At 41.3% G+C, this 11319-nt stretch overlaps 1 protein-coding gene across 2 annotated transcripts; it reads left to right on the forward strand.

The window, feature by feature from the left end:
• Positions 1-2957: 2957 nt before the first annotated feature.
• Positions 2958-10537, forward strand: SOD2 (superoxide dismutase 2). 2 transcript variants are annotated; one of them, XM_056486519.1, is made up of 5 exons: positions 2958-3065; positions 4181-4383; positions 7770-7886; positions 8502-8681; positions 10024-10537. In XM_056486519.1, exons 1-5 carry the CDS (start codon positions 3037-3039, stop codon positions 10167-10169), a joined length of 675 nt encoding a protein of 224 aa, XP_056342494.1. In that variant the 5' UTR covers positions 2958-3036; the 3' UTR covers positions 10170-10537. The 2 variants fall into 2 exon arrangements, with proteins under 2 accessions (XP_056342494.1, XP_056342495.1); XM_056486520.1 differs by lacking the exon at positions 2958-3065 and adding an exon at positions 3128-3226.
• The last annotated feature ends 782 nt before the right edge of the window (positions 10538-11319 follow it).

Consider the following 11319-nt stretch of genomic DNA (forward strand, 5'->3'; position numbering starts at 1 on the left):
TTTCCTCCTTGTTCTGCATTGACTTACATGGTTTGTTTGTGTACAGTGTATTTATAGTCCTTGCTTTTGGATTGAGTTTGTCTGTGTTCATCCTCCCTGATACAGCATATGCCAAATACATGAAGTTGGAGGTGTGTTCTAGTACTGATTTCAGGACAGCCTGATAATGCTTGTTCCACAGGTTTTGTCCTTACTGGTAGAAGAAGGGTGGGAGTAAGGGGGTGGTGGAAAGGAGAAGTTAACAAAAGTAACTTTAATGCTTGAACCTTGTTTTATTAACACTTACAAAAAAACCCCCAAAAACCAAGCCAAACCCAAAAGCTTGAAGTACCTAACAGGTAAATGCACAAATTAGACTAAGTAACTTAAGGAATTAGCAATTCAGACTTTTAAACCGGATAACTTTGTTTTTAAATGCCTGCCTGAGGAAACTGATTTATTAACAGGTGCACAGGATGAAAGAATTGCCTTTAATTAAACATAATTTTATTGCTTAGTAGCAATGAGCCATGAATTTCAGAACCTGGATTTCTGGTGTTTATTTTCTATCTGCTAGTTTAGTGTTGGTCGCACATGGGCAGGGAAGATGCAAAAGCACTGGTCAAGGTAAGACAAAAGTACTTAGTGATGTATTTTAGGGCAGACTTAAGTCCAGTTTCAACATTTTTCTACCTGTGAATCTTGTAATTACCAGATGACTAATAAAATTAATGCATATGTAGCTACTAAAATAATAAGAAATAACTGCTTTGCAGTTCACTGTGGAAACAGACTTGTTTGAAAGCAGTATTTCTCAAAAGTTTTAGAGCACACTTGAGTTTTACAGTAAATTTTTAATTTTATTTAAATTTAAATATTCAAATTTACAGTTACAGTAAACTGTTAGATTATAGAAGGGCTTCTGTGGTAGCATTTTTAAGTGGCATAAATTAGTGTCTGCAGTAATACTGTCCAAGACAAGTGGATATAATTAAAGTGCTACCAGCTACGCTTGTCTGTATTAAAAACATTCTAGTCCATGGCTGGCACCACTGCTATTTTAATTTCATAGGGTTCACATGAATGTTCTAAAATCACTTAGTAGTGGTCACTGGAAGTATAAATTCTACTGGTGATACTTCGTTGCTTTTTCAAGGTTGCTTCAGGCCTTATTGCCTGAAAAATAGCAGTTAAATGGTTAAATGTATGAAAAGGAAGTAACAAATACCTGTACAAAAATGGTACTGGCATTTGGCACCCAAATGAAATTTTACATCATAGAAGTCTCTGATGATGAATTTTATTTGATCTTACTTGATATTGCTTGCTTATGTAGCATCTCTATATATGTACATCCTAGTTCATCCTGTACATTGTAAAAGACAATATTTGTAAGAAGCTTCAAATGCTCAGAACGCAATACAGTATTTAGGCTTTATGTGATCAGATGGTAAAAAGCCTTGTGAGGAAACCTGTGGTCATTAAAATAGGGCATAGCTCTCAGGTGGTGACAATTTACTTAAATCAGTCAGGTATTACAGAACATTAATGACTTTAAAATCATCTTCACACGAGATTTTTTATTTTCTCAAGAATGGTGTAATATTTTTAAATAGTAAAAAAATCAGAAATACAAATTATACCATCAGACTTCAGGTTATTGTTTTGCAAAAAAAAAAAAGTGTCATCCTTGTTATCCTCTGCTTAGAATGTATCTTCTAAATAAGCAGGCTGGGCTGCTTTAATTTTTTTTTTTTTTTTTTCTTTCCAGAATGAAAGCAACCCAGCAACTGTGCCAGTTAATAATAAAATTAATAATATAATTGCATAATTGACTTGCTTTCATGGAACACTTGATACAAGCATTAGTGAACTGCAGTGTAATACTACATATGCAAATGCTAAAGCCTGTAATAGTCATGGTTTTGCCTGGCTGTTGGTGCCTGTATTATGACACTTAATAATCCTGAATGTAGTTTGTTCAATTTAACAAAAAGTGGCATTTTATTGATCCAATAAATACAACATATTCGTCTTTAATTCGATGGAACCTATACCTTGCTCTATGTATTTTCAGTAGTCAGCGACGAAAAAACAACTTGCTGATTTTCAAGTTCGCCTTATATCTTAGCTGCTGCTAAAGCAGTTATTTCCAGTGCTCAGATTCCCGCAAGAGCACCTCTGGCTGATCAGAGAAACTGAACTACTCTCCTTTTCTAGGATGCCTCGAGAAGTGAGGGATGGAAGCACTGTGTCTTCCAGGGGGCTGGGATTCCCTTCATGGGTCTTGCCAGGTGGATTTCTTCCGCAACTGGCAAGATGAAGTTACTTATTCTCAACAAAATTGCTCAGGCTTAGCCCCCACTGACTTTTTCTAATTTGAGTTTTTAGTCTGGTAAATGTGGGTGCTGTAAGGTCTTAAGGCTATATGTATTTATTTAAAAAGACAAAATATAAAGATCGACGGTTTTGTGGTAGCAGAGATTAATTCCATACAATTTAAGTTCTACCTAAGGTGTGTCTTGTCTGCAGAGTGCCTCCTAACTCTTGAGGGATGAGCTTCTCCCTGACCTCGCTAGAGACCCAGTTTCTAATGGTTCTTTGGACTCATTTGCGTTCACTACCCATCATTTCAGCAGAGGGGGGGTTTAAGGTGATTGTGTGAAGGATTTCCATGAGCACTAGAGGCCGCTGAATATGCTACATGGAGGAAAGCAGGTGTTGGGGAAAACAAGATGTCCAAAAAAACCGGGTAAAAGAATAGAAAGAAATCAACCAAAGTAAGTCGTAGTCAAAAACGCTGAAACGGTAGCGTTAGTGCAGCCAGATCCACTATTGCGGGCCTGAGTTTTCAGACAGCGATTTCAGCAGCGTGTCCCCGCACAATGACGAGCAACACTCACTGCTAAGCAAAGGGCATTAGCCCGATTGCGAAGGCCGGGGTGGCCGCGGGGTGTGTCACCCGCGGCCCGGCCGAGCTCAGCCCCCGCGGCCGGGGCGGAGGGAGGGCGGGCCGCGGCTGCGCCGTCAGAGTCGCGCCCGGCTCCAGACGCCGCCATGTTGCGCCGCTTCGCCGCCGCGGGCAGGTGAGAGCCGCGCCGCGCCGGGGACAGCGCGGGGCTGGGCAGAGCCCCGCACCGGGAGGCGGCGGCCGCGCCGCACCGCCCTCGCCCTCCGCCGCCGAGCCGAGGGCGGGAGGGCGGGAGCGGGGGCGGAGGCGGCGGCAGGGTCGCCTTCTCGCCCCTCGGTGCGTGTCCCCGCCATTTCGCGCGCGGGGAGGTCGCGCTGTGCGGGCTGCCCCGCGGGGTCGGCGCCGCCCGGGTGGAAGCTGCTGGCGGTCGTCCTTGAGCGCTTCCACGCTCTGCCCGCGCCGTCCGCAGGCGGGCTCTGGCGGCCTGGCACGGTGCTGCCAGACCCTCTTGTTCTTGCTGGCCGGGGTCGCCGCACTCAGCCGCTCTTCAGGGTCCCGAGGGCTTTTCTCGGTGTGTCCCCGGCTTGTGTCAAGGTCACCAGCGGCACGGCGGCCGGTCTCAGGGCTGACCGTGCTGCCGGCCCGGCGATTCTCCTCCCTTGTCGCACGACAAGAACAGGTGTTAAAATGGGGAAGGGTAGCGCAGCCTGCGCGGTGTCTGTGCCGGGCATCGCGGCCGTGATGCCCCGAGTGGTGTCTCGTACTCCCTATGGGGACTGGGGGGATCCGGTCCTGGGAACCCGGTGACTGTGCAGGACTTTTAGCTTTTTCTATTTCCCAGTACAGGGACCTTGTGGATAGCGAGGGAAGGACGCGTCGGTGACATCTTTGCTTCTATTTTTAATCAATAAAGATTAGGTGAAGCTTTGAATGTCATCAAGTTACTGCTGGCTTTTCATTGCTATCCCTGCTTTTCCCTCACGTGCGTGCTTGGGAGGGTACATGAGTCTTTGCAGTGGCCTGGAGGTTGGCTTTGAGAAGCTGCAGCTACACAGTGCAAAGCCCTGTGTGTGTGACCTTTGTGTGAATTCATCTTTACAGTTAAGCTGCAAAGTATGCTTGCTTTAAACTCTTGAGAAATGGAAATTTGTTTTTTTTTTTTGGCTAAGATATCATTCCAGGTACTTAAAGCAGCTGATTGTAACAGTAGTGTACTCATTCTATTTCACTGGTAAAGCCCAGGTTTTACCAAATAAGACTACTTTCTCTGTTTTTTTTCTTCTTTTCTAGAAGCAGTGCCAGGTTTGTAGCACCCTTGGGGTGCTTGGTTTCTAGGCAAAAGCACACTCTTCCTGATTTGCCATATGACTATGCTGCTCTGGAACCTCATATTAATGCAGAGATCATGCAGCTGCACCACAGCAAGCATCATGCCACCTACGTGAACAACCTGAACGTTGTCGAGGAGAAGTACAAAGAGGCACTGGCAAAAGGTTTGTATATCCACAGTCAGCAGGTGAGATGGAAGCTTATTGGCATAGATGATACAGGAGAACAAAAAAAAAAGGGAAATATTTTCTTTTAATAGTTTTGGATTATGTCATTGCAATATTGCTAGGGGAAAATCTTTTATTGTAGCTTCAGCGGTGCTGATAATTGGAAATCAAGTATAAGTAAAAAGCATGAATACTGTTCTCTGTAGTGCTATAAAACCAGAATTTTGTGGGTTTAATCTGTACTCCATTAGTAACTTGAACCAAACAAAGACTGAGTCAGTAGGAAATTGCAGTCATTTTGCTGAACAACTACTTTGCAATAAAAGGTTAGTAGCAAAGTTAGATAAAGTGAAATTTGTGTGCCCTGATAGTTTTCACATCAGATGCTCTGCTCAGTCTTGGTTCTAATCTTGGTTGCCTGGAGATAAGTGGAAGTAAGACAGACATGCAGTTAATGTATGCAACATGCAGTGGAGAGACCTGAATTTGGGTGTCAGTTATATCACTAGGTCAAATTAAGGAGCTGTGTAGGTCAGAAGCCCATGTGAGACACTAAAATATGCAGGTAGCCATCATGGAATTTTTGTTACAATCTCAAAATTTGAGATACTCTGCCTTTTGCAAAAACTTTGCAGATGTAGCAGAGCTAAGCTAAAACATGAGATGAGTTTTTTCTAAACTTTGAGTTTACCAGTTGGACTAATGAAAGTGTGAGAAATTACACTTTAAGAAGGTGGAATAATTTTCTGGGTTTTTTTGCTGTTGCGGTCTTCTTAGAAGGTATCAGTTTACCTCAAAGAAAGTATTACTGTACAGATTCACTTCTGTCTGCTTGCCAGGTGGCTTCACAGTGGAATTTTAACTGCTTGGACTTGGGTGAAAGTGAGAATTGCTGATGTCTGGGTAAACGTCAGCCATGTATCACTTAATAGTTAATTCCCAGTGTATTTGAATAGAGAATTGGGCTTTTCAAGTACCTAAGTGGGCCTAAAAGTAACTTGTACAGTCTGAATTAATGTAAGAATCAGATAGATAATCAAGACTGACTGCTGCCTTGCCCTGCCAGTGGCAGATCAAGGGAAGGTGTATTCTGGAGATGTGATTAGTACAAACACAACTGAGGAGGGAACCTGAAGCATAAGAATACTGTGTGTCTGCTGCTGCTGTTACTGATGCTGTTAAATGACAAAAGTTTCAGCTACTAGTGGAGACAGAATTTTCGGTTATCAGAAGCAGTGTTACGGATCCTTTGAGTTATTTTTTAGAAATTACAGCTTTTGATAGCATCTTGCCACTTGCTATTGAAATGTTTTACTTACAGGTAGAGATTAATTTCTAAATGGATTGCTTATTGGTTGTGGTCATGCACACCAAAGCAGACAAATAATTACTCAGGATATTTGTGATTGTGTGGTTTGTTTGTTTGTTTCCCAATTGGTATCTCAGTATATGGTGTGCAGTATTTTGACCCTCATTAGAAAAAATTCTAAGGCCAGGCAAAGTCTGAGCTGCTACCTCATTCTGTCAATATTGTTGTTATTTCTTTTTACTAAAACTGGGCACAGTCACTGGGCTGTGTATCAGTGTTGGGTTAGGTAGCACATCTGATCACTGTCGAATGACTTCCTCTGCAGACAGCAGAACCTTGTCAATGTCTCTTATTCAGCAATAGAAAGTAAAGTATCCTCTTCAGATTATCTTTAACATATTCTTCATTTATCTGTATTTGCCTAGAAAACTTAAAGCCATCCTGTTGGCTTACGTTGTCAGCTCATTTGAAAATGAATCTGCACTTCTGTGACCGCACAGGACTTTGTTTCAACATAAACTGCCCATCAAAATGTGTCAGATTCCTAATTGAAGGATATTAACTGGTATCTTATTTTCAGTGAAAACTTGTTCCTACCGTAGTTTTCCCTGCTCTTCTTTGGCCATCACATGACCTGTGATTGCACTCTTACAAGGAAGCAAATGACTTAGGCTGACAAACTGAGCTAACTGCTCTGTTGAGCACCTTTGAGCTTCTTGTCTTGGTTTACTGAATTGTCCATGGATTCTATACCAATACATTTCAGTATACTTTTGCTGTAACTTAAGGGCAAGTTACCCCTTTTCAATTGCTTTTTTTAAATTCCTGATGCAAAGTTCAGCACCACTGAACATAAAAAATACTGGTTTTTTTAAGGACAATGATGAAATGCCTTCTCTGGTTCCTAGTGGTCTTGAGGAGCGAGTTCTTCGACAGAATGATAGAATAAAGAGTGATGAGCACATTAAAGGCATTCTAAGTTACTTTTTGATTTCTGGCTTGCTGTATGTTGTATGCTCTGGATGAACTTGAAAGTGTCGTTAAGGCATGCATTCAGGGGAAATGTCCCAAAGGTGCCGTCTTAGTGGCCCTGAGAGGCTTCTTATCCTTAACCTGATACCTAAATCCAGCAAATAATGTTTTTACAAACTGCATTGGGTACTTTGTTTCAGTGCTGTATCCCTCTGTGAAGGTTGTGAGGAAATGCTGAGAACGTGGAATCCTGGATTGAGACCTTAGTAATGAATCTGCTACTGCTTTGAGGTGTATTACTGCTTTGAGGCTTGTCTTCATGTCTGTGTTGTTGAGGAGAAAATTTCTACCACTCAGTCCTGAGAATGGAGGAAACAGCTCTCCCGCTGATTCCTTACTAAAGAATGTATTGGAGGGATGGAAAAAGCTTTAAAAACCTTTTAAATGCTTCAGTATTTTTAAAAGCCAAAATAGTAATGAAAAGGAGGGAGAGCAAGTACAGAGCTGTTTGATCTTGATTTCAGATGCAGGCTTCTGTCATGTCTAGTGAAATTATTTGGGTCACTTTTCTGTGAGTGCCTCCTTCAAAAAAAACCCCAAATGAAACAAAAGATAGGAAGGAGAAGAAAATCTTGTGTATGTCCTCACTGTACTTACTGACTTTTCTCAGGCTCAAGCTGTTTGCCCTGTAAATTGTTTTAAGAAGTTTAAAAATGCTTTGTTTGCAAATCAGTGGGCTAATGGGTGAGTAATACTCTTGCCTTGTAGTGATGATACTGAAGAATTTATAAGTTCTGGGTCCTCAAAGAGGTCTTGCTGTGTTCATTGCTTTATTCTGATGTAGAGTGGCAGCAGGTCTTACGTGTGTAGTATGGGCTGCCTGATAGTTGCAATATTGCAGATCATTTATTACAGCATAAAAAATGTCAAAGGTAATAAATCTTGTCTGTGACTGTCTAGAATATGGATAATAGTACAAACATTGGTAAGTTATATGCTTATAGAAAGATTTTGAAGTTCAGTGGAGGCCTAGTAGAAACTTACTGGCTGTTGTGGTGATGATAATATTTAATTTATGTATTTTTATTTTCTGTATCCTTAGGTGATGTTACAGCTCAGGTATCACTTCAACCTGCACTGAAGTTCAATGGTGGGGGTCATATCAATCACAGCATCTTCTGGACAAACCTTTCTCCTAATGGAGGAGGAGAGCCTAAAGGTTAGTGCATGTTACTTAGTGGTTTATTGCATCAGAGTTCAGTTAACAGGTAGAATTGATGATCTTTTCTCTCTTTGAAGGAGTCTGAAAGATCTTTATCTTTCAGAGTTAATTCACCTTTCTGTGTGACAATTTACCAAATTCTGAGGTATTCCGGGGGTTTTTGGAAGTAAGCCAGAAGTATAAAAAACTAGTCATGTACAAAGTATTTTTAATTTCTAGAGCTGTTATGTATACAAAATACTGCTAAATACTTGGCTACTGCTGTATATCTGCTTTCCACCTTCATTAAGAGACAACAGTTGTACAAAGCCGTGCTAATTAAATTGCCATATGTACTTGGTTCACAGAAAGAAGAGAAATGTGCTGCAGACCCACCCAGCCTAGGCTGGAGTTATGCTCCGGTTTGGATAGGGATAGTTTAGCACTTAAAGCCTAAAGGAAGGGATCCCCTTGGGGAGGATAGAGTACTGATTACCTAAAGTGACCTGCAATTAAAGGTAAAGGCCCTTTAGTACAGATCTCACAAAAGCTGTTGTGATAAACTTGAGAGGTTTTGATCGAGGTTTATATTTTATATGCTTGTGATCTTTCTGTGCTTTTTTTCTGTTAAAGGGGAGTTGATGGAAGCCATCAAGCGTGACTTTGGTTCCTTTGCAAACTTCAAGGAGAAGCTTACAGCTGTATCAGTTGGTGTTCAAGGATCAGGCTGGGGGTGGCTTGGCTATAACAAGGAGCAGGGGCGCCTACAGATAGCAGCTTGTGCAAATCAAGACCCTTTGCAAGGAACAACAGGTCAGGTTTTTTTCCTTCCCCTCTGCTTCTGTAGATTTAATAGGCAAGTGTGTGACATCTGAAAAGTGGTTTGTGGAAAATCTTGAGAAGAAATTGCTGGATAAATAGATCTGAAAAACCAAATGTCTCTTCTAGCAGAAGTGAAAACTCAGTTTTTAGAGCAGCGTTTAAAAAGCAGGACTTAAAAACTGTGAAGAGCAGGAGGATTAAGTGTCCTTCTAGTCTGAGGGAAAATAGATGGGCCCTGTTGTGAAAGTGCATTTTGCTTGGTGAATATTTTAGCTTCAGCTTCCTTGGATTTTTGAGCAAGTGGAATAACTAGCACATATCAAGCAACATTAAGATTCTTGCCTTCAGATTTTTTTTTCCTCTGGCAGAGAAGCTATTCACAGTACTGTCAGTGGAGGCCCAGACAGCCGGAGAGGGGAGGATTAGTGTAATAACTCTAGTTCCTATCTAGGCTGGGTTTAAAATGAAGCCTTACAATTTGCTTCATTTATATTGACAGAGTGATGAGTGTCAACCAAATTAGTCTATGATGTGGTTAAATGGTGCAGCTGGACAAGCAGCACAGTACTGGCAATGCTCTCTGTCCAAGATATTCTTACTTCCTTAGAGAGACATGGGAGTGGTAGTGGCAGGCTGGACACCCTTCACAGAGGGAAGAGGTCATGACCAGTGACAATCTGCCTGAAGTGTCAGTTTGTCCAAATCATTTTGCAGATACCTTTAAAACATGTTCTGCAGAATTCATAGAGAATGGCAAAGAATTTCATGTATTGCCAGAAGTCTGTGTACTGCCTGTTCAGTAGGGTGAAAAGAAATCAAGGTTTAGTATAAGGACATAGAGTATAATGAGGATAAAATTTCACCCTCCCTCCTGTGAAAACTTACCATTAAAAATTCAGTGACAAGGGTATTTTAGCACAAAAGCAAGGAGGTAATTAGGCAGGTACCAAATAGCCTGTAATTAAATTATTGGAAGCAAGATGGCATAGCAAGAAACCTTTATAATGTAATTTTACATGAAAGTGCTTGCATAACTATGCAAAAGATAGAAACCTTTCCAAAAATTACTTCACCTGGTTTTTGTTATGTCTTCAAGGAAGTTCCAGAATATTTCTAGATGTGTTTACCTAAATCAGCTCTTTGAGTTTATGCAGTTTGTTTGTATGTGGAGCACAGTTTTGTAAAATATTGCAGTAAGGATCAGCATGCTGTAGAGGTGTCTTTGTCTTCTTGCAGATTAAGACTTGGAAACTGGGTACAACTTGGGGACATAAAACTTCACATGTACAGCGTGTTTTCATACATTCACAAAATTTATCCTCTTTTTTCACAGGTCTCATTCCTTTGCTAGGCATTGACGTATGGGAACATGCTTATTATCTTCAGTACAAAAATGTTCGCCCTGATTATTTGAAAGCCATCTGGAATGTGATCAACTGGGAGAACGTATCTTCAAGATATGCAACTTCCAAGAAGTAGAGTGGAATTCTTGCACAGACTACTAAAATGTCACCAGTTCTACTCTGGTACCACTCTTGTAGTAGTGCCTGTGGCTTACAAATGAATTGTTCTACTGCAGAAAGCACTTCACTCATCCAACGAAAGCATTTCATAATCAAGCAAAGTGTCTGCTTGTTTAATTCTGTGAAAGGTATTTACTTAGAGTTCTGGAGCTTTAAACTGTTGTGCAACAAAGGGAGACACCTTAATCTGTTCCATTGCATATAGAAACATAGGTCACCTTGCTGAAGCTTAATGGATTTCCTTGTTGCACTAAAATACCTAAGTGGAAATATGTGCTACTGTTGCTATAAACAAATAAACCTCATAAGAAGAATCTTCTATAACTGTCTACAAGAGACTCATTTTTAGTAATACCTCGTCTAGTTACTTGATTTTTTGAAAATTGGAAGAGAAAATGCCCTTTGTAAGTTGTATTACAGGCTGCAGAGCTTTCATAAAGGGGAAATAGGTGTTGTTGTGTCTGCCTGAATTGGCTGTCTTCAGTCATCCCTACTCCTTTTCCTGCATCTCTTACGTGAACTCTTCATGTATCACACTGATGCAGGAGTGTTGGAAGCCTTATCTTGGGCAAGAGATTACAGTACTGGCTCAGGCAAATTGTTCACATAGGGCCCAGATGACAGCATGTAATACTCATTTCATACTAACTGTTCAGGTATGTCTTGGACCATCCTTTAACTAAAGGGACTGATTCCATGCATATATCAAGTACGAGTTGTCTCTGCATAGCCGTGTTGCTGAAGCAGTAATGGCAAATTAAATTTGATGCTTGAAGCAGGGACAAAGTAACCTGTGTGGTGTAAAATGCCCATGGTCTTGGAAAAAAAATGGTTGGCAGGTTGTGCTTACCATGGTGTCTGCTTGAAGGTGAAGGAAGCTGGAGTTTTTTTCTGTTCCTTACTATGTATGGTGAAGTACCACATAGCAGAGATGAAGAACAAACTGGTGGAGTGCTCCTCGATATGAGTGACTGCTGAGGCAGGGCTTTGTTGGTGAGTGCTGTAATGTGTGCCAGACCTGGTACTGCACACTCCAAAGCAACAGGAGGTGAATATGCCTGTAGACTGGTGCTCTGGAAAAGAGTGCTTAAGCTATGGAGGAAGCT

Source organism: Oenanthe melanoleuca, chromosome 3, assembly GCF_029582105.1.
Source record: "Oenanthe melanoleuca isolate GR-GAL-2019-014 chromosome 3, OMel1.0, whole genome shotgun sequence".
Lineage (NCBI taxonomy): Eukaryota > Metazoa > Chordata > Aves > Passeriformes > Muscicapidae > Oenanthe > Oenanthe melanoleuca.

What these genes read in the sequence shown, in the direction of transcription:
- SOD2 (XM_056486519.1), top strand. Translation starts at nt 3,037, where the DNA reads ATGTTGCGCCGCTTCGCCGCCGCGGGCAG. An exon ending in CGCTTCGCCGCCGCGGGCAG is followed by an intron (nt 3,066 to 4,180) that starts GTGAGAGCCGCG and finishes CTTCTTTTCTAG; the next exon opens with AAGCAGTGCCAGGTTTGTAG. An exon ending in TGGAGGAGGAGAGCCTAAAG is followed by an intron (nt 7,887 to 8,501) that starts GTTAGTGCATGT and finishes TTTCTGTTAAAG; the next exon opens with GGGAGTTGATGGAAGCCATC.